This window comes from Homalodisca vitripennis, chromosome 2 (assembly GCF_021130785.1).
Source record: "Homalodisca vitripennis isolate AUS2020 chromosome 2, UT_GWSS_2.1, whole genome shotgun sequence".
In the NCBI taxonomy this organism is placed as follows: Eukaryota; Metazoa; Arthropoda; class Insecta; order Hemiptera; family Cicadellidae; genus Homalodisca; species Homalodisca vitripennis.
The window spans coordinates 6,828,429-6,856,122 of NC_060208.1; the positions used below are offsets into that span (position 1 = coordinate 6,828,429).

General features: G+C 36.4%; 1 protein-coding gene across 6 annotated transcripts in view; it reads right to left on the minus strand.

Annotated features, from left to right (window-relative positions):
* Positions 1-18,650, minus strand: part of LOC124353490 (potassium voltage-gated channel protein Shab-like) — a 100,205-nt gene extending 81,555 nt beyond the window's left edge. For all 6 annotated transcript variants that reach the window (XR_006921602.1, XM_046803340.1, XM_046803342.1 and 3 more), the window contains exon 1: positions 17,846-18,650. Coding sequence is in view for 5 of the 6 variants with exons in the window: in XM_046803340.1 (XP_046659296.1) it covers positions 17,846-18,592 (747 nt within the window). In the remaining variant the exon portion in view is untranslated. The remainder of the gene's footprint in view (positions 1-17,845) is intronic.
* Between the last annotated feature and the right edge of the window lie 9,044 nt (positions 18,651-27,694).

The window sequence follows — 27,694 nt, forward strand, 5'->3', positions numbered from 1 at the left end:
TAAAGGCAGTGGTCTAGTGTACAGGCAGTGGTCTAGTGTACAGGCAGTGATCTAGTGTAAAGGCAGTGGTCTAGTGTACAGGCAGTGATCTAGTGTAAAGGCAGTGGTCTAGTGTACAGGCAGTGGTCTAGTGTAAAGGCAGTGGTCTAGTGTACAGGCAGTGATCTAGTGTAAAGGCAGTGGTCTAGTGTACAGGCAGTGGTCTAGTGTACAGGCAGTGATCTAGTGTAAAGGCAGTGGTCTAGTGTACAGGCAGTGGTCTAGTGTACAGGCAGTGGTCTAGTGTACAGGCAGTGATCTAGTGTAAAGGCAGTGGTCTAGTGTACAGGCAGTGGTCTAGTGTACAGGCAGTGGTCTAGTGTACAGGCAGTGATCTAGTGTAAAGGCAGTGGTCTAGTGTACAGGCAGTGGTCTAGTGTACAGGCAGTGGTCTAGTGTACAGGCAGTGGTCTAGTGTACAGGCAGTGATCTAGTGTAAAGGCAGTGGTCTAGTGTACAGGCAGTGGTCTAGTGTACACGCAGTGATCTAGTGTAAAGGCAGTGGTATAGTGTAAAGACAGTAATCTATTGTACGGGCAGTGGTCTAGTGTACACGCAGTGATCTAGTGTAAAGGCAGTGGTCTAGTGTACAGGCAGTGATCTAGTGTAAAGGCAGTGGTCTAGTGTACAGGCAGTGGTCTAGTGTACAGGCAGTGATCTAGTGTAAAGGCAGTGGTCTAGTGTACAGGCAGTGATCTAGTGTAAAGGCAGTGGTCTAGTGTACAGGCAGTGGTCTAGTGTAAAGGCAGTGGTCTAGTGTACAGGCAGTGATCTAGTGTAAAGGCAGTGGTCTAGTGTACAGGCAGTGGTCTAGTGTACAGGCAGTGATCTAGTGTAGGCAGTGGTCTAGTGTACAGGCAGTGGTCTAGTGTAGTGGTCTAGTGTACAGGCAGTGATCTAGTGTAAAGGCAGTGGTCTAGTGTACAGGCAGTGGTCTAGTGTACAGGCAGTGGTCTAGTGTACAGGCAGTGATCTAGTGTAAAGGCAGTGGTCTAGTGTACAGGCAGTGGTCTAGTGTACAGGCAGTGGTCTAGTGTACAGGCAGTGGTCTAGTGTACAGGCAGTGATCTAGTGTAAAGGCAGTGGTCTAGTGTACAGGCAGTGGTCTAGTGTAAAGGCAGTGGTCTAGTGTAAAGACAGTGATCTAGTGTAAAGGCAGTGGTCTAGTGTAAAGGCAGTGATCTAGTGTACAGGCAGTGGTCTAGTGTACAGGCAGTGATCTAGTGTAAAGGCAGTGGTCTAGTGTACAGGCAGTGATCTAGTGTAAAGGCAGTGGTCTAGTGTACAGGCAGTGGTCTAGTGTACAGGCAGTGATCTAGTGTAAAGGCAGTGGTCTAGTGTACAGGCAGTGATCTAGTGTACAGGCAGTGGTCTAGTGTACAGGCAGTGGTCTAGTGTACAGGCAGTGATCTAGTGTAAAGGCAGTGGTCTAGTGTAAAGGCAGTGGTCTAGTGTAAAGGCAGTGGTCTAGTGTAAAGGCAGTGGTCTAGTGTAAAGGCAGTGGTCTAGTGTAAAGGCAGTGGTCTAGTGTAAAGACAGTGATGTATTGTACGGACAGTGTTCTACTAGTGTTCTATTCGACATCCACCAAACTAGTGCGACTTGAAGATTGAAGTTCTCAGTGGAAATTTCAATATCGATTTCACGAAAAAGTACGTCATGAAAGTTGACCACAATGATATTTGCTCTAGTCTCAATGGACTATGTTATTAATACGCATAAGGGTTCAGATTTCTGTTGAACTTTCAGACTATCAATGTTGAAGCTTGAGAAAGTGACACACTTTATTTTTAGGTACAAACAAATCAGGAAAACCTTACAATACCAAAACCGTGGTCTACAACTTGAAAGGCGGCTGAAAATAGAAACGTCATTGAGCCTTTTTCAGTAAGGGGAGACAAAGACGGATCTGAAGTACTTTGATGTGATGGAGAGCAGATGGTAAATCGACGCTTAGAGACAAAGGAATTCGTAGCTCTTTGTGTCAAATTTGGGGTTGGGGTGTGGGGGTAGTTGATGGGTGGAGGGGTGGCGCCGTGCTGACTGAGTAAATAAAACAGTGCCCGGCAGCTCGATACCATGTCAGTGTGGATTACGTCGCCTACGGCTTTACCGTTGTTGAGGTTAAATTGTATTTCAAATTAACTTTTTAAGTTTTGTAAATAAGGCTGTATTTTTTTAAATCGAATGATACGTTTATTTTGGTACAAAAATCGAATCTTAAATTTTTTATCCACAAAAGTTCTTGAAATTAACAAGAAGCAGATAGAAGTAACTTCTATTTTTGGTTTAACTTTAAAAGGAAGCAATTTTTCAGTATTTAGTGGAAACTACACCAGTAATAATCCAAATAACGTAAATCCAGTGAGAAAGGTACAAATATAAAGTATTTAAAATGGGAATTTTTCTACAATGATGTCGTTTCCGATTTGACAATATCTAATTTCAAAGGCAAACATGAAATATTTTATTACTGACCGATAACACTGTAAAGCCCTGTCTTCTTCTGGACTTGTACGTAGTACAAGGTGCCAAGCATTTAGAATTAATATTATTTATAGTAAACAACAGCTACAATACAAAGTTATAGTAAGGTTTTTTAATTATATTTTACATTTTTTTCCCACTTCGTAGTTATTTAAAAAAATTGGAAATAGATAAAACGTAAGTATTTAGACTTAATAATCAGATTTACTAAACATAAAATAAAAGATAATAAATGCGCAAGTTTAAATACGGTGGCGGCGGTCATCGCAACATAACCGGATCAAGCAACGTCGAGCGTGGCTGCTGCTTGGATGACTGATCGCTGAGCGATCCTTGGTGGTGGTTCGGAAGTCACCTTTAAGCCGTTGGTCCTCAGTTTAAGTGTTAGAGAGGGCTTCTTAGCCCTAACTTCGTCTGGTAAAATAAGACATTACTTTACTTTTAAATTCAAAATATAGGTGAATATTTCCCCGGAGATTAAAACATTCTTTTAAATGAGTGTATTTATTTTTAAGCGAGATTGGGACACCAACGATTTATAAAACTACTTTTTTATACATTAAATTTTATAATTATTAGATTGAATTTATAGAGAGGGTCTTAAAATAGAAAAATTTAATAACTTAGTCCACAAATGCTACACCTACAACCACGCAGTAATATTTTGAGGTAAATGGTATTGCAAGAAGAATGGCTAGAAGTGAAGAGGTCTGCCACTCAAAATGAGTTAATAATTCAACCAGCCACAAATCTAGTTGTATGCGTGAGTGCTTTTCCTAAACAATCCGCAGATCGTATTGAAATCAGATTGGGGTAAAAATATTACACTTGTAAGAACAGAAAACTAAAACATTGATTTTTCCATTCCTTGTCTATTTTTCATGTTGTTTAGCAGTTATACGAGTGCTTTTTAAATGAAAAAGAAATATTTATTGGTAACGCCTCTTTGGAACGTCGTATACTCATAGTAAATGGACGGTTTTGACATTAAAGCAGAAGCACTTTGGCGACAAGGTAGGATGACGTCACTTCACTTCCGGTTTGCTCTCGGTAAACTCCATTTCCCCTCACTTCCTTTCCCGATTCCACGCAACAACTTTCCGATAAAATCAAACAATGCCAACTTGTTAACTCCATGGGTCACTATGAATACTACTATAAATATGACAATAATCTATATCAATCGACATGAAATGCTCTTCGTTAGTAAAACGCCGACTAAATTTGGCTCTTTTAGTTCTATAACGTTAGTAATATTCCAAGTTTTTGTTAAGAGAATAACTGGAAAATTTTTCAAGAAACTTTGTATAATGCTGTGGAAAAAACCTGAACGTTCTTTTTCGTAAGGTGTCAAGACCACAACTCACGAAAAAAATTAAATGCGGAATTTTTTATTTGCTTTTATATGGCCATGAAAAGGTAATCTTAGAAATTTATGATGCGGATGGAAATGCGGCGAAGTTTAGAAAATATCACGCAATAAAGATTTTAGTTAGGCATTCGAAATTAAATTGTTACATTAAATTACTCGACATTAAAATTTTCTTTTTTGTTTATTGTTTACGTTATACGACATTATAAGGTGGATATTTAGTTTATTATGCTAGTAAAATGGACGCAGTTCAAATGACTTAAAATTTATTTTCTGCGGCCACAAATTGGTTCAGATCTTCTTGATTTAATTTACTTTTTCGCGTTCTGCATGTTTTGGGTGTAATTAAATTGCAATACCTGACGCCACATGATGTCTATTAGACATCTAAAGCGCGCTAGTTACACAGTGACTTGTTTACTCTATTACTTTAGAGAATGAAACATTTTTTTATTTCACTGAAAGCTTAAGTTGGGTCTACCCTCTTATTTCCAACAGAATTGCAATACAAAAACAAGCAAAATAATAACAAGAAAAATTCCAGATGGTCTGTCCAAAAGGTTTTTTTCATACTTTCTTTCAAATTAATGTTCAGTTTTTCATCTGTTTGTACCACTATTGCTAAATATTTTCTTCATTGTTATTGTTGTTATTATAAAATTGTATCATCGTTTCTAGAATACTTGTGTGTTGTTCTAGAAACATTATTTTAAGTAAGCTGTGACAATATTCTGAAGAACAATTCAAAGAACATAATGAATCAGTCTATTGTTTTACTGCTTATGTAAGTAATACTGTTATATATTCATACGTTTAAGACATATATAGTTTTTATTTACAAATTTAAAGAATGTTAATGAGAAATTGAAGAAATACGCTTGTGACTACGGACAAATACACGTATAAATATTACGCTCTGGACTACGCTCCGAGCTACGTCATAACGGGAGGCGTGGGTGAAGTCCAATACTAAACACGTGTGGGAATGTCTAGTCGGAGATTGTCTGAAGATATGCACAACCCCACAATACCCAAATGTGCGGAACATTCTTTACATAACGCGTTACGTTGTACATTTACCATTTATGCTACAGGGCGCAAATGTCTAAGGTGGGAAGGATGTGTTCTAACAAAGTATAACAGGCTGAGTAAGATGCTATTTACACGTGGTACAGTCAATAATAATACTAGTGCATTGACAAATTCTAGATATTTACTGCACGAAAACGAGTTCAATAGAATTCTGTTTGTGGTGTAAATACGTTTTAGTTCAACTCCCAGTAATGTATACAGTCTGGATATCCTAAACTATCATAGAGATTTAATATTCAAGTTTGTGGTTTGCATGCGTCAAAATACAAGACAATTTATACGTAAATACCTATAAATGTGTGTATATAGACCTTATATATGTGTATAGAGTTTTTCTTTTGTATTTAGAGTATTGAATTAATTTTAATTAATAAATTTTTTAAGTTCATTTAATTGTATATAGGTTAAGCATTTTTGTTATTTTCTATTTAAAGACAAGCAAATAATTAACCACGATTGTATCATACTATTGTACATTTACTGCATACAATATGAAGTTAAGAGGTCTTGGTAACCTTACTTCGCTCATTTAATAAAGGAGATGGCCCACGACGTCTTCCTCGTGGGTTATGCCGATGACGTAGCTGCAGTCATCATGGCGAGGACTCCGGACTTGGTCCAGTTACGCCTCAATCAGGTAATGATTCGGGTCAATGCCTGGATGACGAGCCACGGACTTGAGCTGGCGGTCGCCAAGACATAGATCGTTATGCTCACTCGACGGAGAATCCCCACTCTGATCTCTATGAATGTGGGGGGTGTCGAGGTTCGGACAAGGACTGCGGCGAAGTACCTAGGTGTGTTACTCGACTGCCGTCTTCGGTGTTGGGAGCACATCCAGGCGGTGTGCGACAATTCCTCTAAGTTGGTTTTGTCTCTCGGCAGGCTGATGGCTAACGTAGGAGGCTCTAGGTCAAGTAAGAGACGCCTCCTCATGTATATTGTAAACTCAACCCTTCTGTATGGCGCAGAGGTTTGGGCGGGTGTCATGAGGATACGGCGATACACTCAAAGGCTGTTATCGGTACAGAGAAGAGCTACACTTAGGGTCGCCTGCGCCTACCGCACCGTTTCCGGTTATGCCGTGATGGTCGTGGCTGGGGTGATTCCTATTGATCTGCTGGCCATCGAGAGACAGACCGTCTTTCGGGAGGCTGCTGAGCGGGGTAGAGAGGATGTCTTGGCTGCTGCCAGGGTGGGGACTGCAGGTTTGGCAGCGGAAGTGGAAGGAAGGATCGGACGGTCGCTGGACCGATGGTCATCACACCTTCTTCGCTTGCGGGCGCATCACCGAGGCCAGGCGAACGCTCGCCACCACAGTTGGCGATGTTTCGGCAGACACCATTGTGGAGCGGATACTGCAGAGTGAGGACGCATGGAATGCAGTCACCACTCATGTACATGCGATCCTTCATCAGAAGCGTGAAGATGGATGCCTGGCTGACCCCTAGCTTCCGAAACAAGTAGTTTTGTCCTGGATAGGACATAAGACACACGGACCTGGCAAGTTGTCATCCGAAAGGGTTCCGGCCTGGGTCCTCCGAGGCCCGTAGGAAGTTTAGTGGGTAGTCCCACACTCCGTGCGCAAATACTTTCCCCCTACGTAAAAAAACCTATTTCTATGTTAAAAAGGGTTTATATATAGATGATAAAATTATCACATTTCTTTACTAAAAGCCACTTTTAATCGATCAATGTGATACAAAATACATTGTTATTAATAATTTAAAACAATAAAATATAAATTTTTGTAGATTTTAAAACTATTTTAACCTTATTAACAAAAAAGACTTCTATACAGAATTTTAGAGCGTACACAGGGGAAAATGGGATGTGGCGATGTTTTCACTTTTGTGTAAAAGCGAGGTGCTAATGGAAGCTTTACACGGACATACTCAAGCTCTCGACTTGGAGGTGACGTCACTGGGTATTCGGTTTCTTCTTACGGTAAACTTACCCTTCCATTCTAACCAACCCATCATCCTTCTCCAACGATAAACCACATTGATCGTAGTTACATTGGTACACCGCAGGTATAGTGAGTAACACACTCGGCTTCAGCTCGCTGGTGATACTCAGGCCCCTATTCGGTTGTTGGCTAAATTCGGAAACAAGTTGAAGTAGATGAATGTTTGAATTAGAAATTACGTTTTCTAGGGAGTCAAGCAGACCGACTTGGATTTTTATTTATGTGATTCCATAACCGACTTATTAACTTCAAAGACGTTTTGTGCCTCAACCATTTCAAATTCATTAAAATTTGACTTCTTTCAATGTAGCCAGGAGATATCTGAGCGTACCAGAGAGATTCGGCGGGAGGGAGGAAATGTTAAAAGAGTAAAAGATGTTAAAAAGTGTTTAAAGATTTGTTTGTTTAAAGGAGGATTAAAGAGGAGAGTATTGTGTCTGCTACGAGAATAAACAGACATTAATATTTCCCAGCAGACCATATCAGGGGGGGGGGAGGAGATTCCACCGTATAGCTAAGAAATGTAAAGGCATGCTGTCGTGTCTGCTAGTTTTTCAGACTGTTTCCTTTTTACCTACCGGAATCAAGAAATACTTGGATGACATGTAAAGCTGTTTAAGAAACGTTTTCCTATTATGAAAGTTTTACAAGTATTTAAATTTAAGTATATAGAAAACAATTTGAAATACATTATTTTGAACCATATTTAGTTAAGCAGCTTATGATAGAATATAGTATAGTCGTTGTAATATCATCAGTTTAATTATTAACACCCGAAAATCAGCTTTATCATGCTAGGAAATCTAAAGTTGTGAACCCATCCTAGCTCTTAGGCTTGTGTCATGACTATAATTTAAGTTTTTGTGTTTTCATCACGTTAAAATACGGTTGACACTATCAGAGTCATGAAATATCTGAACCTAGCTGTGAAGAGTGAGTCGGTCAATATAGCTTCAGTCTACAGTCGTTAAATCGGAACTTCCAATACTACAAATCCCGCTTATGCAGGTGGATTGAAGGCCATGGAACGACCTATATGCCTCTTTATCGCAGCCTGCCAACTTTACGATAATTTGTTGCTTGCTTCTTTGTTGAAGTTATTTTCTTTCTTGATTACTTATAACATATCTCTCATTACCTTCAATAACAATAGTATAGAATATTACTACTATTGCAAGTACTTTTTTCGAATTCTATTGCTTGTTTAGATTTGTAACCGTGTCATAATGAACAATTTCACGTATCCTGACGTTTCGTATGGCTGATGTTTATTACCTCATGTACATACTAAACATAATGCTTCCTCAGTGTAGAGTACGCCACAACTATAAAAGTTTCTTCCGTTTTCGTATAAACAAAACCTCGACTTTATTATTATACGAGCCATAAATTATAAACCATTTTGCTTCATTAATTTTAACTGTACAATCTTACAAGAGTGTATTATTTCAATTCATACGAATCCCCAAATATTTTCGTAGGGTCAATACTTGTTATACAAATAATGGATCATTTTAAAGGGGAAACCGTAATTTTTCGTAGTGCCCAAAATAATTTTGATGCATCTGAATCATACCTTTCCTTTGATATTTGTTCTAAGATTCTGTGGTAAAATATTAAGAATTAGCCCTGCTTATTATTTAATGGTGATTGTTATAGAAAAATAACATGGTTTTCATGCTACAGTTAATACTCCTTACACTATTCAGCTGACCTATTGGGGCAGAATTTGTAATTGTAGGCCCCGATCTTACAACGATCAGTGTTTTACATTATTTGCATGGAAATTGTTCTAGTAAGGCATAACTATTAATTTGAAAGACCTGGCCCAAGTTAAATTAACAACATGAAAAATAATATTTCAGACATAGTTCAATATAATTTTTAAGAGTCTGTGGTACTATTCCTTTCTGCAAAATTTAGATTTTTTTTAAATTGGTAATTGAAATGAACGATTACATTTTTTTTTTTAACTAGACTTTGAATTAACGAAGAAAGAGGTTTGTGGTACTAAATTTCGCCACTTTCCAAAATTTAGATTTACATTTATTGTTATTTCTTACATTCAGAAAATTTGTATAAATCCGGTAATCATTACATTACTCAATAATATAACGATAAATAAATTTAATAATGCTAACTTTCATTCATACGTGTCTGCTTTGTAAAGTGTGTAATTTTTAAATGTTTAAAAGGTTATAACTAAATAAGTTAGAATTTGAAAATATTAGATAGCTATATAGGTACCTTAAATCACTGGAGTCCTGGAATTTCTAGGATAACATTACGCGTCAAATAATATTTTTACTCTGTATGTAATGAATTTGTAATTACTTTGGAACATTTCCCTTAAGTTTTAGATAATCCTAGTACAAATTGTAAAACTTTTAGTTAACGGTTTCTCGAAATAGTTCCTTGAAATAAAGTAAACGCTCCGCGCCGAGCTGCGCCGCGCTCGCCCTTCAATCATTGATGACAGAGGGAGCTCATTGATGTTGATTGGGGGGGGGGGATGGAGCATTGATAACGCGTTTATAGCAGAACACATGACCTTTCTTATCTCACACACGTTTACACTTTACATACTCTCAATAAATGCTGGAGAACAGCAATATAACAAAATATTGCCTCCTTGAAAGGAAGATTGTTTTGATTTCCACTTTTATTGTGAAGAAATTAAAGAAGAATTTAATTAGTGAGGTAAAACTAATTATTGTGGTGTCGGACATCCAGATGTTATTAAGTTGACAATCATATGTTTGATATTAAGTTGACAATCATAAGTTTGATATTAAGTTAACAATCATAAGTTTGATATTAAGTTGACAATCATATGTTTGATATTAAGTTGACAATCATAAGTTTGATATTAAGTTGACAATCATAAGTTTGATATTAAGTTGACAATCATAAGTTTGATATTAAGTTGACAATCATATGTTTGATATTAAGTTGACAATCGTAAGTTTGATATTAAGTTGACAATCATAAGTTTGATATTAAGTTGACAATCATAAGTTTGATATTAAGTTGACAATTATATGTTTGATATTAAGTTGACAATCATAAGTTTGATATTAAGTTGACAATCATAAGTTTGATATTAAGTTGACAATCATATGTTTGATATTAAGTTGACAATCATAAGTTTGATATTAAGTTGACAATCATAAGTTTGATATTAAGTTGACAATCATATGTTTGATATTAAGTTGACAATCATATGCTTGATATTAAGTTGACAATCATAAGTTTGATATTAAGTTGACAATCATAAGTTTGATATTAAGTTGACAATCATATGTTTGATATTAAGTTGACAATCATATGTTTGATATTAAGTTGACAATCATAAGTTTGATATTAAGTTGACAATCATAAGTTTGATATTAAGTTGACAATCATAAGTTTAATATTAAGTTGACAATCATATGCTTGATATTAAGTTGACAATCATAAGTTTGATATTAGGTTGACAATCATAAGTTTGATATTAAGTTGACAATCATATGTTTGATATTAAGTTGACAATCATATGTTTGATATTAAGTTGACAATCATAAGTTTGATATTAAGTTGACAATCATAAGTTTGATATTAAGTTGACAATCATAAGTTTGATATTAAGTTGACAATCATAAGTTTGATATTAAGCTGACAATCATAAGTTTGATATTAAGTTGACAATTATATGTTTGATATTAAGTTGACAATCATAAGTTTGATATTAAGTTGCCAATCATAAGTTTGATATTAAGTTGACAATTATATGTTTGATATTAAGTTGACAATCATAAGTTTGATATTAAGTTGACAATCATAAGTTTGATATTAAGTTGACAATCATAAGTTTGATATTAAGTTGACAATCATAAGTTTGATATTAAGTTGACAATCATATGTTTGTTTTTTGAAAGATATACACAGTTGCTAACATGTGAGGTTACTTATGTGTAATATTTATAAGACTAAGGTCTCTTGAAAGAAATCATAGAAAGAGAAGTATTTTAATTGCAAATTAAACCATAATGAATATGCCACGGAATGAATTGCTTACTCGTTGTTTGCTTACTCGTCGTTTGCTTACTCGTCGTTTGCTTACTCGTCGTTTGCTTACTCGTCGTTTGCTTACTCGTTGTTTGCTTACTCGTTGTTTGCTTACTCGTTATTATGTGATCGAAAAGTGTATGCTCAAGTTAATAGAGGATGCATCCCAGGCATAGTGTATACTGTTGACAATCAATATGTATAAAAAAACGGGAGAATAAAAATAAAATATAGAAACAAAGAATCCTGAAACCATTTGGACTATAAAAATACATTAAGACGCATTAAACAATAAATTAACAAATTGTAATGTATCAAGATTTAACAGAATGTTATATCACTAAAACGGTTTGATATTATTATCAGTCGACCTGTAACTGTTCAATGTACGATATTTGCTAATAGATACAATATTATATCAAAATAGAATACTATTACAAGGTAAAATCCAATCAAAACATATGAAAACACTTGAGCCACAACTCAAGATGTTATTGGAAACACAGTTAATGTATAGTTCTTAACATTGCAATACAATTCAATTACACAATGCTGAAAACTGTTATTGAAATATTTTAAATTTTTATGACATTGCTATAAACGACATATACAGACATTAACCGACGGGGCTTGTGTGTGTTTTACCAATGTATAGCATTTGTAACAGTTTTGATCTCTTCTACAATATATATGCAGGTACGGTCTCGCTGATTAGGTAACAATACACATCCCAGGTTACTCTTATATGTTTTTAACCTTCTAACATCAACTTTATCACGGTATGTATTACAAGAGGAAAGGGGTTCTGATGAAGAGACCTCAGTAACGACCCCAGATAGAGAGGTTGGACTGGACGATATCGGCTGAACTTCCGACATATCCTTTCCGAGCTAAGGACCATAACCTCTTTATTACGTCTTATTACATCATCGCACCAATTCTTTTCCGTTATTGACGAATTCCTGCCAGGACAATGACGTAATGCAGTTATCCTCGTTGTGAAACTCAAGCCCGGAAATGTGAAAATGTAATGATCCTTGCCTACAGAACACACTTCTTAATGATAAAGCTAGTTAGAATTGTTTAAGCTCTTACGAATATTTTTATTTTTGGAACACCATTTGAATCAAGAATTTCAGCATTTTTGAGTATCGAGTCTTAATTTCGGAGGGTTAACTAGACTACTTTAAAATCTAAAACTGGTACATCGTAGTTTATTTATATTGGTTTATAAATGTATGTCCATATTTGATTTGCTTTAGATGTAATTAGGAAAGAAATCGTGCACTACACTAATTTATACATACGTAATATAGCTGTAAAAATCGTTCGAATATACAAACCATTTGCCTAGAGAATGCCTTAACCGCTTGATTTAAAATTCAAAACAATTTAAATCAAACGATCCATAAGAACAATAATTAATTACAATAATTTCAACTGAAAAGTAGAAAATAAGTTATTTGATGATTAAGGTAATTTATATAAATTATTATTATCACATATCAATTGTTATGCGTTTAGAAAAAAAAACGTAAACAAACTAACGTTAAGAATTAAAGGAAAGTCGTTTAAATAAATATCAGATTATTTGTTTGTAATATTAAATAAATATTTGTATATAAAAATAGCTACGAACCTAATTTTACAAAATACTGATCGTGGTTTCAATGGCTGGAGTATTTATTGTTTCACTTGCTATACAGGTACAGCATTGTTAAGAGGTGTGTTTGTGGCCTATAGCAAAATGCTATTTCATGAAACTCTTGTTTATACATAACTAACTACACAAAACACTAAGTATTGACTTTCAATAATACTACCTGAGACTGTATGTAGGAATTTATAAATCGAACCAGCTGCTTGCTGACCACCTCAGAATAACCTTTACGCAAAGGTCGAGGCTCAACCCTATTCTACTGAATGTCACAGGCAAAAATTGACTTGGAGCAAAGATCACTCTAACATATTTTGACAGTATCACATTGTCTGACGTCCATTTCAAGTGGAGAATATTTACAACACGTAAAGTTTGGGTTTTGAAGTTTTAATAAAAATTTAAAAAAAATTGAGTATTTGAATAAACATAATTTATGGGTTGATGAAACTGTAAAAAACTGGAGCGTTTTTCATCTGCCCTTAGCACGCGAATTGTGGAGTGTAAATGAAATGTGAGATAAGGAAGTCGCGTGTTCCCATATCAGACATTATCAGAGCCTCCCTCCGTGACCGAAGCGCCTTTATCATCAGCGTGTCTGTTGTGCTGCCAGCAGTTTGAAGAGTGGCAGAATGAACGATTTTGCAGAATTCGGGTTAAAATTAGTAAGAACATTGCACCAGAACCGATCTTATTTTACCCCTGGAGTTTGCACTACTTGGCAACACTGTAAAAAAGTTAAAAGAGTAAAGTAATTACTTATCTTACCAGGTGAATTTAGGACTAAGAAGCCCTCTCTAACACTTAACCTGGGGCCCAACGGCTTAAAGGTGACTTCCGAACCACCACCAATGGCGGGCTGCTTGCAAGGACAGGATCGCTCAGCAGTCACCCATCCAAGCAGCAGTCACGCTCGACGTTGCTTGATTCGGTTATCTTGCGATAACCGTTGTACCCACTACACTGCGCCATTGGCCACTGTAAATGCCATACACACTTTTTTCCTTTCATTTCCAAAATCTAATTCTCTTTATCATTCACTAGTTAATTTTCTTTCTTCTGACATATCCTGGATGCTTCTTTATGTTTTGCAGCCCTCTATCTCTGCCTTTAAGCCAATTCCAATATTTAAAAGAATTGAACTCAAATCCGTTAAATTTGAGAGAATAGGATGATCCCGAAGAACATAGAGACAGCGTGAAGTCAGTACCCAAGCCCACTTAAAGACCTCTTTGCACTGATCTCTGTGGTTATATTCTAAAACGAGTTCTAACATTTTTACATTTAAAAACTCTTTTAAGTTTGTATTTGGAACAGCTGTTCCACATTCCTAAGACGTAATAGGATTGGGAACAATTCGTCTAGTAGAGTTAAATATGCAGAAACAATATTACAGGCAGGGATTTCAGATAAACAAAGGATTCGTTCCATCACTAGTCTTCTGCGTACTGAGGCGGCTTCATTTACAATCCAAACACAATTAGTGCAGTGTTTGTTCCAACAGTTTGTGTTCTGATCAATCGTTTCCGTCTCAGTTGGCAATTAAAATTCCTCATTTGTCGAGTCATTAATTCTAAATAATTCTCTATTTACGGCGAGAAGTGATGAGGCTGTCCGGCAGTTGTTAATTAGAAATTACCACTGCGCTCGCTAGTAGCGCTGTAGTAAACAACGACAGTGCTGCTCTGTGTGGTAATTTCACAAACTGTATTACCTCACGTTCCGCTTCATCGCATTGTCCATGGGTTAGTTTACACGTTGTTACAACTCGACTGTTGCAGAGCTGAGTCAGCTTTCATTTGGGGATGGTGTAATCGTGGTAGGGCTAGAGGTCTTCAACGAAATTTCCTCATTTTTAACTCACGTTACTTTATAGTACAACACCCAATCGAATATGCACTGACAGTAGTACTTCAGCGGTGCTATCATTGCACTAGCAATTCCACTAGGCGGAATTTGGCCTTAGAGGCGTTCAGGCATAATCCCACGGATGGTAGCTTCGCACCACCGGCCGAGTTGATGGAGGGGAAGAGATGGAGAGTTTGAGTTGATGGGGAAGAAGTGATGGACACATTGATATAAAAGCAATGTTATGCTGATGAATGAAGTTTTCGTGAACATTAAACCGACCATCAACTGAGGGATTATCGTAATGGAGTGGATTGTTACCTTTAAACACAGGTAAATTAACCAGCCTGTGAGCCTATCGGTTGTGTTTATTAAGAAAAATAAGGTTATGTTTACTGCTATGACGTTACATGCATAATCACACCAACGAAAGAGATACACGTAAGCTTCAATGTATATATCATGAAACCTAACATTTTCAGTACTAGACTGAAATAGGAAATTGGCATCATATTAGTAGGGAGGAACTGTTATGTCAGTCAGTCAATGTGCTGTGGCATTGTATGATCGTACTTATGGCAAATGTCTCTCTACAGTTGGGATTGTTTCCAATTTATCATTCTAAGTTGGTAATGAAAGTTCCATTACAAATACGTATTACGTAGTCAAGAAATAGTAAATTTTGTAGTAGCAGCTTTCATTAATTCTTGAATGAAGTGATGTTTATTGTTTTTATTTAATAAATTTTGAAACTGGGGTACATCTACGTAAACTGTTAGTTTGAGTAAGCTAATCGGTCGTTATCAGTAAATGTCGGCATTTTAGAGTAAGATGTGCGTAAATAATTATATTTCGAGCATATTGATGCTTGATGATCGAACTATTTTAAAACTCGTATATAATTTTAAAATTTTCATAAAAAGGAGGAAGCCAACTTTTCAAAGTAATTTCTGCTATTGACATTGGTCTGCTACTCTGCAAAGAGTTTAAAATATATTTTTTAATTATTATACATATTTATAAAGTTAGAAACAAATTTTGTTAACTTATCTATAACTTAATAATAAATAACAGCAAAATCAAACTTCTCATCGATTAGCAAATCTAGCAAAAAGGAATTTAATTAGATCCCGAAGCGCTTGCTGTTTCCGCTCAGCAGGTAATGGAACAGCCAACCAACCACGGCGGCCTGTGAGACGATTCTATGATTGTAATTACAGGGAACCGCCACATGGGGCGCGGCGATCAATCAGTGGTGCCACTACACGGCAGGAACTGGAATGAAATTAACTAAACGCGCAGTACTATACTCCATCCCATTTACATTGCTGTCAAACGGTGAATGAAATTTCAGTGTATAATTTTTGATATTATTTATATGTATCATAATATTCATAAGCAATTTCCACGGTTACGATTTCGTCATTAGCTTATAATGATTAAGTGGACATCCTAGTTTCAAAACAGTACTCTTAGTGGCACAAACGGGGTGGGTCTCGTAGATGTTCGAAATGTTACTCAATAAAAAATAATTTTGTATTTAAAAAATAAAAACAGTAGCAGGCCTTATATTATAAATATATATCTGCCAGAGAATACAAATTGTTGTTTGTGGAATATATATATATATATATATATATATATATATATATATATATATATATATATATATATATATATATATATATTAAATGGTTAGTAAAAAGATCGTGCAAAATAGGTAGAATATCGGTTGAAATCCATATGTATCTGATTAACTCTCTATCTATTTTTGAACTATCCTAAGCATTATTTTCGTCGGTATTCTTCCCTTATGGAACGGCAATATTCTCAAAAATAAAAATTTAAGTGCATGACTTTTTGATGAACTTAAAAAAAGTTTTTTTAGTACGGTACTAAACAATTCAAGGGCTTGAAGTAACTGTGATCGTGGTGGCATAGAAGTCAACGGAAATGTATGCTATGAAAATTAGTTACCTATGATGATTTAAATATTTGTGATAATACATAATTTGCTATGTGCCATCCCATTACATTCATAGTCATAAGTTCTTATTCATTTGGGATAACGTTGCTTTCATTGTTGTAAACATTTACACAAACTTACTTTTTGTTTTTAATATATTGCGAAAATAGGTCAGTGAAAGTGGACAGAGTAGGTGAATGATGAATGATGAGGTCAGTAGATTGTCACCCAGTAATTACCTCGGCTCTCACGGGGAGCGCTGTAAACAACAGTGCTGCTCCGTGCGGCTATTACACGTACTTCATTACACTGCCCTTGCTTCATCGTCCCTTTCATCGCCCACAGATTAGTTTAGTCTGAACTGTAATAGTGTTGAAGCCGAGTCAGCTGTTTGGACAACACGTTTTACAAGTTTATTCTCATGTGCAAAAAGTTGAAAATTCATCAAATTATGCCAACGCAACAATAACATTATTCATACCTAAAATTGTTAAGTACATAATCAAAATTACTATTTGCAAATACAAGTAATGAGGTTTACTAACGACATCCAATCTTTGCTTGAGGAACACGAACATAACATAAAACATAAAAACTTAACATAAACAATAAATTCTAAGGCAATTATCTACTAAATTGGTAAACTCAATTTTTTGTTGGGATAGTTAATTTTTTTAAAGTCAATAGACCTTTGAGATTCATTCCTACGAAGACAGAAAAAGTAGAAACATTTTTGATCATCCTACAAGAAAGGTTATACATGTATTTAGTTAGGAAATATAGGAGTATTGTAACTAGGCCTATAAAAATTGCTCCACATATAATGTTGAGTTATAGCTTCTGGAAGTGACATATTTCAAATGATTTGTAGTTCAACGAAATTATATGTTTGTAATTAAATACAATTATAAAGTATGACGTATTTTAAACTTTTTTGTAAGGAAATTAACGTTTTTATGAGTGACATCCATATCATACATACGCATTTTCATATACACGCTGTAAAACATGCATATCCTTAAATTCTCCAAGTGCCTACCACTTCTTGTTGGAATTATTAAAGAAATGTCTATTTTCCTTCTCTTCAGCAAAAAGTGTTTTGAAAGGCTAAGACAAAAATGTTGTATAAAAATCAAGAAAAGAATACAAACCGAAATTTGACTGAACGTTGTAATAATACAATTTTAGCCAAAGTACTAAAAGATTTAAAGTATTGAAGTGCTGGCTTTAGGGAATGTAATGGTCTTTATTAAAACTTGCAATATGAACTTCACTAATCCTCTATTCTGGTGATATTCGGCATCCTGAGAGGCCTGTATATAAAGCATGTACAGTGTCGTGTGGCTGTATAGTGTACACGATACTCACCCGGGCGGCGATGGAAGTGGTCGGTTTCTCCAGGAGGTCCCACAGGAACTGCTGGTAATGAGCACACTTGCCTTCCCCGAATTCCTCTTCGTCTCGCTGCCTGAGTGACTCCGCCTCCTTGCGCATCTCCTCGTGGACGTGCTCCTTGCGTTGATGGTACTTGTGCTGGCAGCACGACTCCAGGTAGAGCTCGTCCACCCCCCAGTACTCCAGGTCGTCACTAAAGGCCAAAACGCACATTTCGTCCACGAGATGGAGCTTCCCGGTCCGGTAAAAGTTCAGGATGGACGAAAAAGACTTGGGGTGGCGGTCAAAGAAGTATTCGTTGTCAATGAGCGAGTAGTCGTCGCACAGTTCCGTGATGGCCTCGTGGGTGTTGCAGTCCCGGAGGCGGCCCAGGCGTGTGTGAGGGAGTCTCTCCAAGGTACGCCACAGGACCTCGTGCTTCACCCCTCCCACGTTGATGCAGACTCGCCGGTTCAGCGCCTTGGACCGCATGATCATGAAGGGCTCCGGGGGCAACGAGGACATCGAGCGGGAATGTGAGCGGTTCTGCAGGATCAGGGGAGGCAGCGGGGGTGACGGGAAGCGGACTTCTTTCGCATCGTCCCATCGCACTACTGACGGGTCTCTCTCGCGCTCTTGGGGTCGGTCTTCCCACCGGACCCCGCCGGGGTCGCCCGACTTGTTGTCGTCCCATCGGACCACGCTGGGGTCGCTTCTCTCGCGCTCAGTCGGGCCCGCCATCCCCACTAGCGACCCCGCCCCCTGCCGGCCCGCCACCGCGGCCGCCTCATCACGCGTGATCTGCAACAGAACAACACTCATTATAATACATACAGATACAGATATATTGAAGTTACACAGAATAAGTATTGGAGCAAGGAAGATACTACTGATACTGATACAACTGGTACAGTCACAACCATGCTTGGCTATCATCTAAGTTTTTCGGTTTAAACCGCGGCAAAACTTTTAAATGTCAACCTCGCTGTTTAGAACCATCTTTAGTGAACATATGTTAAACAGAAACTTCCAATAATACGTATCCACTTGTGCAGGTTATTTGAAGAGGGCGGAGCTGTGTCGTGAATGGCTGAAGCTTGACCAATCAATAACCAATATGACAAATAGTGATCCATTTTGCTTCTTTATCAAGGTTTGCCAGGTCTTTGACGCTATCTTCTTCTTTGTTTAATGGTTTTTGTTTACTGAAAATGGACGTTTTGAAAGGATAACAAGATTTTGGCCATTTGCCATCATTATATGTTACAAAAGGTATAACACAACGTTTCGAGGGTTGGGATCTATCCTCTTCGACGCGTGGGGAAGGTGTTTATTAATACATTAAAAAATAAAGAACAGAAAAAAAGAAAAGAAGAGAAAGAAAAGGGTTCAAACATTTTTGTATGTTTTAATATCCCCTCCCCACCTAACGAAGAGGATAGATTCCAATACAACTTTATGTTGTAACTTTTGTAACGTATAACAATGGCAAATCTCCGAAATCCTGATATTTTCTTATTGAAGCTGTTTCATTTCTTCATCATTTCTGAGGTTTCTTCTGTTATTCTTGAAATCAAAAGGGTTTGCAAGTATCAAATTACGTTATATGTTGCATTTATGACTCCATATATGACGTTATATGTCCCGCTAAGAGCGATTTATCCGTACATGAGACTCGTACCCCAATGGGTGGATATCAAACGTGCATTTCTGCAGTGAAGACTGAGTCAAAACTACATGGAATTTAATACAGCCTACTCCAGACTACACAATGAAATAATGTCCTTTACTACTCTTAAAGAGCTCTTTGGTGTTTTGAGCCAGCTTGAATATGGTTTTATATCATGTGTTTTAATATGTTAGTTATTTTTTTAGACAGTCCTTAGAATTAAGTAAGATACATCTGTCTTGAGCATTCTTCTTTCGACTTAGAATTCAGGTATAACAGTGTATTATTGATTATACATTCAATAGGGCGAGTTATTTAGCCACAGTATTGAATAATATCTGTATTTTATAAACCTTATCAAGAAGATTAAAGCTGAAAATATCTCTTTTGACGCTCAGTGAAAAATTGTTTAGGTAAGAAAAAGAAATATATTCAAATAAATAACTATTAATTTAAAATCATATTTATTTTCTATTAATACACACGTAGTACACTAAAAGAAATTAGTTTCACATGGATTGTGCGTGATGACGAATACTCATGTTAGAAATGCATTTCAAGTATTATAAAAACACTTTGCGTTAAAAATTTATTTAAAATATAACAAAGTTTTCCTGAAAACGAAAATAACGAATAAACAATTGGAATTAACCGACCATAGATCATATCAATTAGATAAAAATAGAGATAAAAAATATAATTTATAATCTAATTGGATGTTGCTTAAATATTGTAAAACTAGACAGAATATGGTTCTAGGTACGTATGAAATACAAGTAAAAATAAATGTAATAATTAAAATAACTTACTTTAAGGGTGTTGCTTATAATGCACAGAACATAAATAATAGGGTACAGGATGGCAAAGTGGGTGGGACAGTACAACAATACGTTGACTGTACGGTTATAGTAGATCCAAAGACAATAGAAACCTCCAAACCCAGAGATCTCACAGAGTTTAGTAACTACACTCGGTCAACAGAATTCGCTAGTGATGGGCGGGACGCCAATGATAGTTCGTGGTATCGCCGCCTAACGGCGCTGTTCAAGTGGCATTAGTGTTCTCTCCTTTATATGGTGGTAAAGAGAATCTTAGCAACAGCCAGGCAGACAAGATGTTCACGTCATTATCGATTTAAGTGATCTGAGTTTTGATAGGGCCTTGGGAGAGCCTCACTGTTCTACCTAGGGTCAGATTACCTTTCCGATTCCATTGTTGTGTTTGTCTGTTGTTGTCACAGAGTAGTGTCATTTCCTTGTTACTTTATGTTGTCACCTTGAATTTATTATTCTAACAAAATTGTTATCACTATTTAAATATAGTAGTTATTATTACTGTTATTATTATTACACATATTTATTTATGTACACTTGTGATTGTTGATATTGTTGAGAGATTACATTAGTTTTAGCTATATTGTTTATTGTTATTGTTATTTTATAGCAATTTGTAGTTTTTCTAATTACCCTCTTCTTGGTTGGATAAATATTTTAATAATTTCATATAACAATTGTTTTAGTTTAGATTATTTTATCTTTTAGTTGCTAAAGGTATTACAAGCTACTTTTAGTTTCAAGCACGATTTTAGTTTATTTATTTTTATTATGATGCGGATTAAGTGTAAGAAATGGGCCTTTGAGTTTTAAAATAAATTATTTGTATTAACTTTTTCTTCATTTCATGGGTGCGCCGTCGGTATGTAAATTTATTGTTGCATAGATATGTGTAACAATTTCCTGTCAGTGACTCCTAGTTTATTCTAGCAAAGTTTTGATGCGAAATTACATAATATAGGAAACTACGTAGTAAATAAATATACATTAGTATGACGTACTGTAGTTTCCCACTGGTTTGGTGAGTTCTCAAGTAGTCTCTACTTAAGCTACCCAAGTAGTCTCTACTTAGGCTACCCAAGTAGTCTCTACTTAGGCTACCCAAGTATTTTCTACATAGGCTATTCAAGTAGTTTCTACTTAGGCTACCCAAGTAGTTTCTACTTAGGCTACCAGGCACCACTCCGATCAGTGAAGATCAAACACAGTCCTTCTGACCTACTCAAACGAAATAATTTGACGAAACAAAATGTTTTGTAAACCTTATATTCGTATAAAGGGAATTAAGTGAACTAAATGTGTATTTTAAATTTAAGAAATTGTAAAAAAAATTAGTTAAAAGGTTAATTACAACAACGTACTTAATCATTTTCCATGTATTGTTTTGGAAAAGTAACAACTGGATTTACAGGACAATGAATTAGAGTTGAAAGAGTTTAAATTGCATACATCCGATTACAAATAAGGTGAGGACGACAGTTTCAAATTAAACATTGATTATATGGGACTAAACTGAGGCGGATTGCGTCCTTTTAAGGAGTTATCCTCAGAGAATGTTGCAATGAAATTGTCAATATTACAAAATTACTTTTATACTCGTAATTAGCCTACCATCCGAGGGGCTAGAAAAATTTAATTTCTTCCTGTTTTTTTCCGAACAATGTGTTGAGAACGAACTATAACTTTGAAGCATAACGTTTTACTTGAAACTACTTGAACAACACGGACTTCGATGATGGTATAAATTACTCCATGGGTTTTGAATAATAGTTAGCAAACATAGCAACGAGAAAATCGCAGAACAAACAGATTTGTAAGCAACTTGAGTAGGTTTAAAATTATGTTAAATTTTTACATGTGACATAGTAAAACACGTAGCTTAGGCCTAACTATCCGAACGATATCTCGAGAAAAATGTCGTTAGTATATTAAAAATTTTGCATGAGACTTCATCTCTGCATATACGATCGGCAAAGAGACCCTAATATAATCAGAGTAGAGATAGAGATGTCACAGTTCAGCATGTTCTTTTTTTTAACCAGCAGCAAGAAAATCAGTGGGCACAAATTGGAACCTTGCGACATTCCTGCATTGGTAACGAATATTCCCCACCAAAACGAACTCTAATTGCCCTTAAAACATTGAGTATGATGCATTGAATTAAAGCTAGAAAATAAAATAACTATAAATTCCTTCCGAAATAGGCTTGCTCACACTCAGTCTGCGGTATTGTGTGCCAAAGCAGAATCTTCCAAGACATCCGTTGAGGCAAGAACACAGGGCTCCCTCCGTTTGGACAGTTGAGATAAAAGCCACACCACGTCCGAAGGAAAATATAGCAAGCATTATGCCGAAAGATAAATAGCAAAGCCATTACAGCGTTGGCGGAAGTTTTCCTGCCTTACACTCCCCTTCTGATGGGAGAAGGGAAAGATAGGAGGGAGTCTGACGTCACCTAATGTGTCTGCGGGAAAGGTGAAGCCCTGCTCCCAAGATTGATGACACAAGGCTACGCCACTTAGGGAACTCCAAATATTAACATTCAATTTGTTCTTTTCGCCACTGTAATTGACTTACACAATTAGTTTCAATTTTGGGTCATCAATAAATTGGAAATCCGTGTTTAGAAAATTTTTTAAGTTCGAGCTTCGATTTGAGTGATCAATCGTTTCATCGAATGAATTTAACAGATTGTTGTTTTAATTACATTTTGAAATATCTTAAGCCTGTAATTCATGGGCTCAAAATGGGGTCTCGGGGAGGGGGGAATCCAATTTTTTTAATAGTCACAAGAAAAAGTGACATGTACAAAGCGATACATTTGAATATTAAAGTAATACCAGGAAAAGTTAGATGAGTATCTTTCGTTTAATAGTGGAATGGTTTAGTTATTAAACTACACATTGCTGCAAGAAATTATCAAAGGTAGTGATTTGGAAATTTATAATAAATAAGAGAGTTACCGATAATCAAATTTAATCGAAAATATAAAATTCTTTTTAAGATATAGCTATCTGGATAAGATAGTCAGTCATCGTTTATCAAGATAGGGTGATCTGATCATTTATTTACTTAGAGTATTGAAACTGGATAAAGACGTTTTATGACATTTTTATTACGTAAATTAGTTTTTAAACAAAGTTTCAGTCAAGAAATGAGCAAGAACAATATACTTATTACAATAGTACATTTTGTTATGTCTCGTAAGTAACCTATTGTGGGGCGAGATTGCAGTTACGCGCTTGAAACGATTCTTTTCATCACGGTGGAAAAAAGCACAGGAAATCTTCCAAAAGACTATCTGATATTTCATAGTGTAGTAATCATTCTTCCAAAAGGAAACTTAACATTATTTTATAAATAATTTTGGCGTTAAAATAAGATGTTCAAACCCAGCCGGGACTGTCGAAACAAATAACGGATCACACTGCTGTGTCGATTCAGAGAAAGAGACGTTTACACAGAGAAAGTAATATGGAAGTTAAGTTTAGCTCTAGTTCACTTTTTTTTAGTCTGGAGTCATGTTCGTCTAAAGATAGTTCCAGGAGTAAAGTCTGTTACAGCGCCAGATTTCAGACGTTACACTAAGAGGAAGGTGAATTGGAGCTAAACTCAACGTTCACATTGAATCAACCCTTCCCACCATAGCTGTGTTATGTGGGGAAAGTAATGTTTGGGAGAGAAACAGTCAACTCACTTGGATACGAAGGAAACGACTTTTGCAGATCTCAGCGGTATTGGAAAGTAACCCATTACTACACTGAGTGATGAGAAAGGTTTTACATATCTCTTAGTACAATTAATTTCATAACAATGCCCTGGAAGAACATTATAGCTTAGAGTATAACTGTTAATTAGCTGAGAGTTAGCAAAGGAGCTGACAAATTTTATACGTTTGACCTATAGTTTTCAAATTTCGCACGAAGCTTCATTTATAAATAGACAGTATCGAGTTCGATAATGGTGCAAATAATTACATAGAAATTGGCTGAGTGTTACCGAATATATTTATATTGGCCTAACCATGATGGTAACGAGAAAAATGAAGAATAATTAAATTTGTAAACTGAGTTTGTTACATATTACATAGTAATAAATGAAACCTAAGTATTTGTAAGATATATCAAGAAATATTTCATAGAGTATATCTTTAAACCTTGCAGGAACTTTTTTACATAGACAAAAATGATTTCTATGATGTGAGATGGGATTTGGCTGAGCGTTATTAAAACCTATTCGTCAGTAGGCTGACAAAACTGTCAGGGCATCTTAGAAATGAAAAAATGTTATAGGCTTGAAATTTTGCATATAACCTCAGAGAAATCTTCTAATTAATTAAATTATAGAAAGTGCAAATGTAGGCTACACTAAACACTCTAATCGTATCTCCAAAAATGTAAACCATGTTTGAATGAAATCTATGTTTGAAGTACACTAATGGGATGAAAATTAATTTCCTGAAAATTAATCCATCAAGAGGGTGAGTGCTGTTGCCTTACTTACTCCTGGGAAGCAAATTACGATAAGAGGGGAGGTGGGTTGGTATCAGTCACGTGATATGGGTTCAGCGGAAGAACGTTTACTGCGCGCCTTATCTTGCTGGTAACGTTGGTTATGCTAAGTTTAAGTTTCTAGCTCTTCAAAGCAACAAAAGCCCCGCAAATATCAGAATCGTTATCTCCTGTTATTTTGAGAAAGGCCGGATTCTAAATTGTAAGTTTAATGGGCATGTCGTAACAACAGTTGTATATGTTGCTGATGAACTGAGATAATATTACTGGCTCTGTTATTGACGATAGATGATATTAAGGGATAGTAGGATATGGGACATTTGCTATTTAAAAAAAAAACATAAAAATATGTTTCTAAGATAGAAATCTATTATTCTCTTCTTCGGATACCAGCAACCATAGTACATAAGCATAAAAACACAAAATTGCAGCAATAAACTGCAACTCAGATGGGTTTTACGTATTACGTGACTGGTAAACTAACAGCATGAAGTGCATACCACGAGAACGAACCGAGGGGATGTTACTTTACAGAATCCAAGAGCACAAACAACACGTCACACGCACCAGCGAAGATGGAACATTGTCACACTGAGCGATCAGTGGACTGGATTCTCTCCAGTCTGGCCTTGCTGTTGGTGTACCAGTCAGCTATTACGTAAAACTGTCTTGAGTGGAACTCCATTGTCACACTGAGCGATCAGTGGACTGGATTCTCTCCAGTCTGGCCTTGCTGTTGGTGTACCAGTCAGCTATTACGTAAAACTGTCTTGAGTGGCACTCCATTGCCACACTGAGCGATCAGTGGACTGGATTCTCTCCAGTCTGGCCTTGCTGTTGGTGTACCAGTCAGCTATTACGTAAAACTGTCTTGAGTGGCACTCCATTGTCACACTGAGCGATCAGTGGACTGGATTCTCTCCAGTCTGGCCTTGCTGTTGGTGTACCAGTCAGCTATTACGTAAAACTTTCTTGAGTGGACACTCCATTGCCACACTGAGCGATCAGTGGACTGGATTCTCTCCAGTCTGGCCTTGCTGTTGGTGTACCAGTCAGCTATTACGTAAAACTGTCTTGAGTGGCACTCCATTGCCACACTGTTGATAGTTATTATTTGTGTCTGTTCATAGGGGTTTATTATTTTTCACACCTAAAGGACAGTGTAGATTTCATTCCTCGAAACGTATAATGTCGGCAAATGTCCAAAATCCTATTTTTGGTTTGCTCCTCATTTTTCAAAATTGCAACAAGCGACGCGTTATTTTCTCATATACATAAACACTAAAACCAGACGATCCAAACCTAGGTCTCATTGAGATTAATACTAGGGGGGGGGGGTAATCAAAAGTAGCTAGAGTTGCGATACATTTAGTAGTTAGTAGTTACTAGGTCTGGCCCAAAAATGGCGCTGAGAACTTTGTTTTAGTGAAACCCCTGTGTTATTGTAATAGAAACGGTTAATTCAGGGCAGGATATTTCTCATTTTAAACTTTTAGGTTATAGCCATAGCCAATCAAATTCGAATAAATATACCGCCTTCTTTAAGGTGGTTACGTCGGTGTAAACGATTTTTGGTTAATTAGCTGTTTTAAATTGGAAAGTACAATTTAGTAATACATCCTAAAGCTGACTTACCTGAAGGGAGGAAAAGTATAAAGTTTTTTTTTCAATTCTACGAGTCATTACGTTCAAAGTAGAATTTAAAGGGCATTTTATAATCAGCCCTCTCAAAAAAACAAATTCTGAAGGCTAGTAAAACCTTATCCAGAAACATGTAACTCTGAGAGGCTGCAAGCTTCGATCTATTTACGTCAGTAATGAAGACGGTTGAATCACGTCAAGACGACGAGAGAGGACACTTCACTAGCGAGCTCAAGTGTTTCTTCTCAGCTCAATAGAGAGGGTAGAGAGGGGGAGGGAGAAGCGGAGGAACGGGATTAATCAGCAATATCTCAAACACCCCTTTACAGAATAGCCTCTCTCAATTAATTTACACAAACAAAGCGAGTTGAGGTTGTCAGTCATCGAAGAATCAATAGTCTGGGAGCCAATTTCCATTTTATAAACACAAAGCGCAGTATATTAATTAAATTTATGGATTCATTTATTTCTTCTGAGAAAGAAATCTGATGCAGTGTTGGTGGATGGTAGAAATCAGACGTTTTAAAATATATTTACAGATCCGATAATTAGTTTTTATATTGATACCAAAACCACTGTCAGGACGTAAATAAAAGTCAACGTCAGCCATTGAGATTAAGACCCACTATTTGGCTGAAGGTGACTATAGCTTTGATTGTATAGCTACTCAAGACATAAGAGATGACTAAGGCTCGGACAAGTGAGCGCTTGGATTACCCTCTGTGGAGTGAGAGGCTCAGGTAGCAATCAAAGTTAGGTGGCGCTGCTCTAGCGCCGGACCTCAGAACTAACTGACACTCTCCGGATCTCAGTGCCTTCATTATTTTGAATGACTTATCTCCTTTGTAACCAATACAATGATAGATGTTACTGCAGTGTCTCCATTCGTTTATCAGATGAAAAAAATAATGCTATTTCGAGAAAGTAAATAATTAGGGATCAGTCTTCTAGAACAACTGTTCACAGCACTATTCGACGGCCGGACTTAGTACTATCATTGACGGGACTCAGCGCTACACTAACGGATTCTATTGGCGGATCTTTGTTAATAGACATTAGTCTTAGTAAGAAATCTTTGAATTGTCTCTAATCCCCTGATACTAATTCGGGAATGGGGTAACGATAGGAGTGTCATAAATTAAATCTACCTGTCATCACCAACGTAGAACAAGAAGTTAGACTTGAGTTA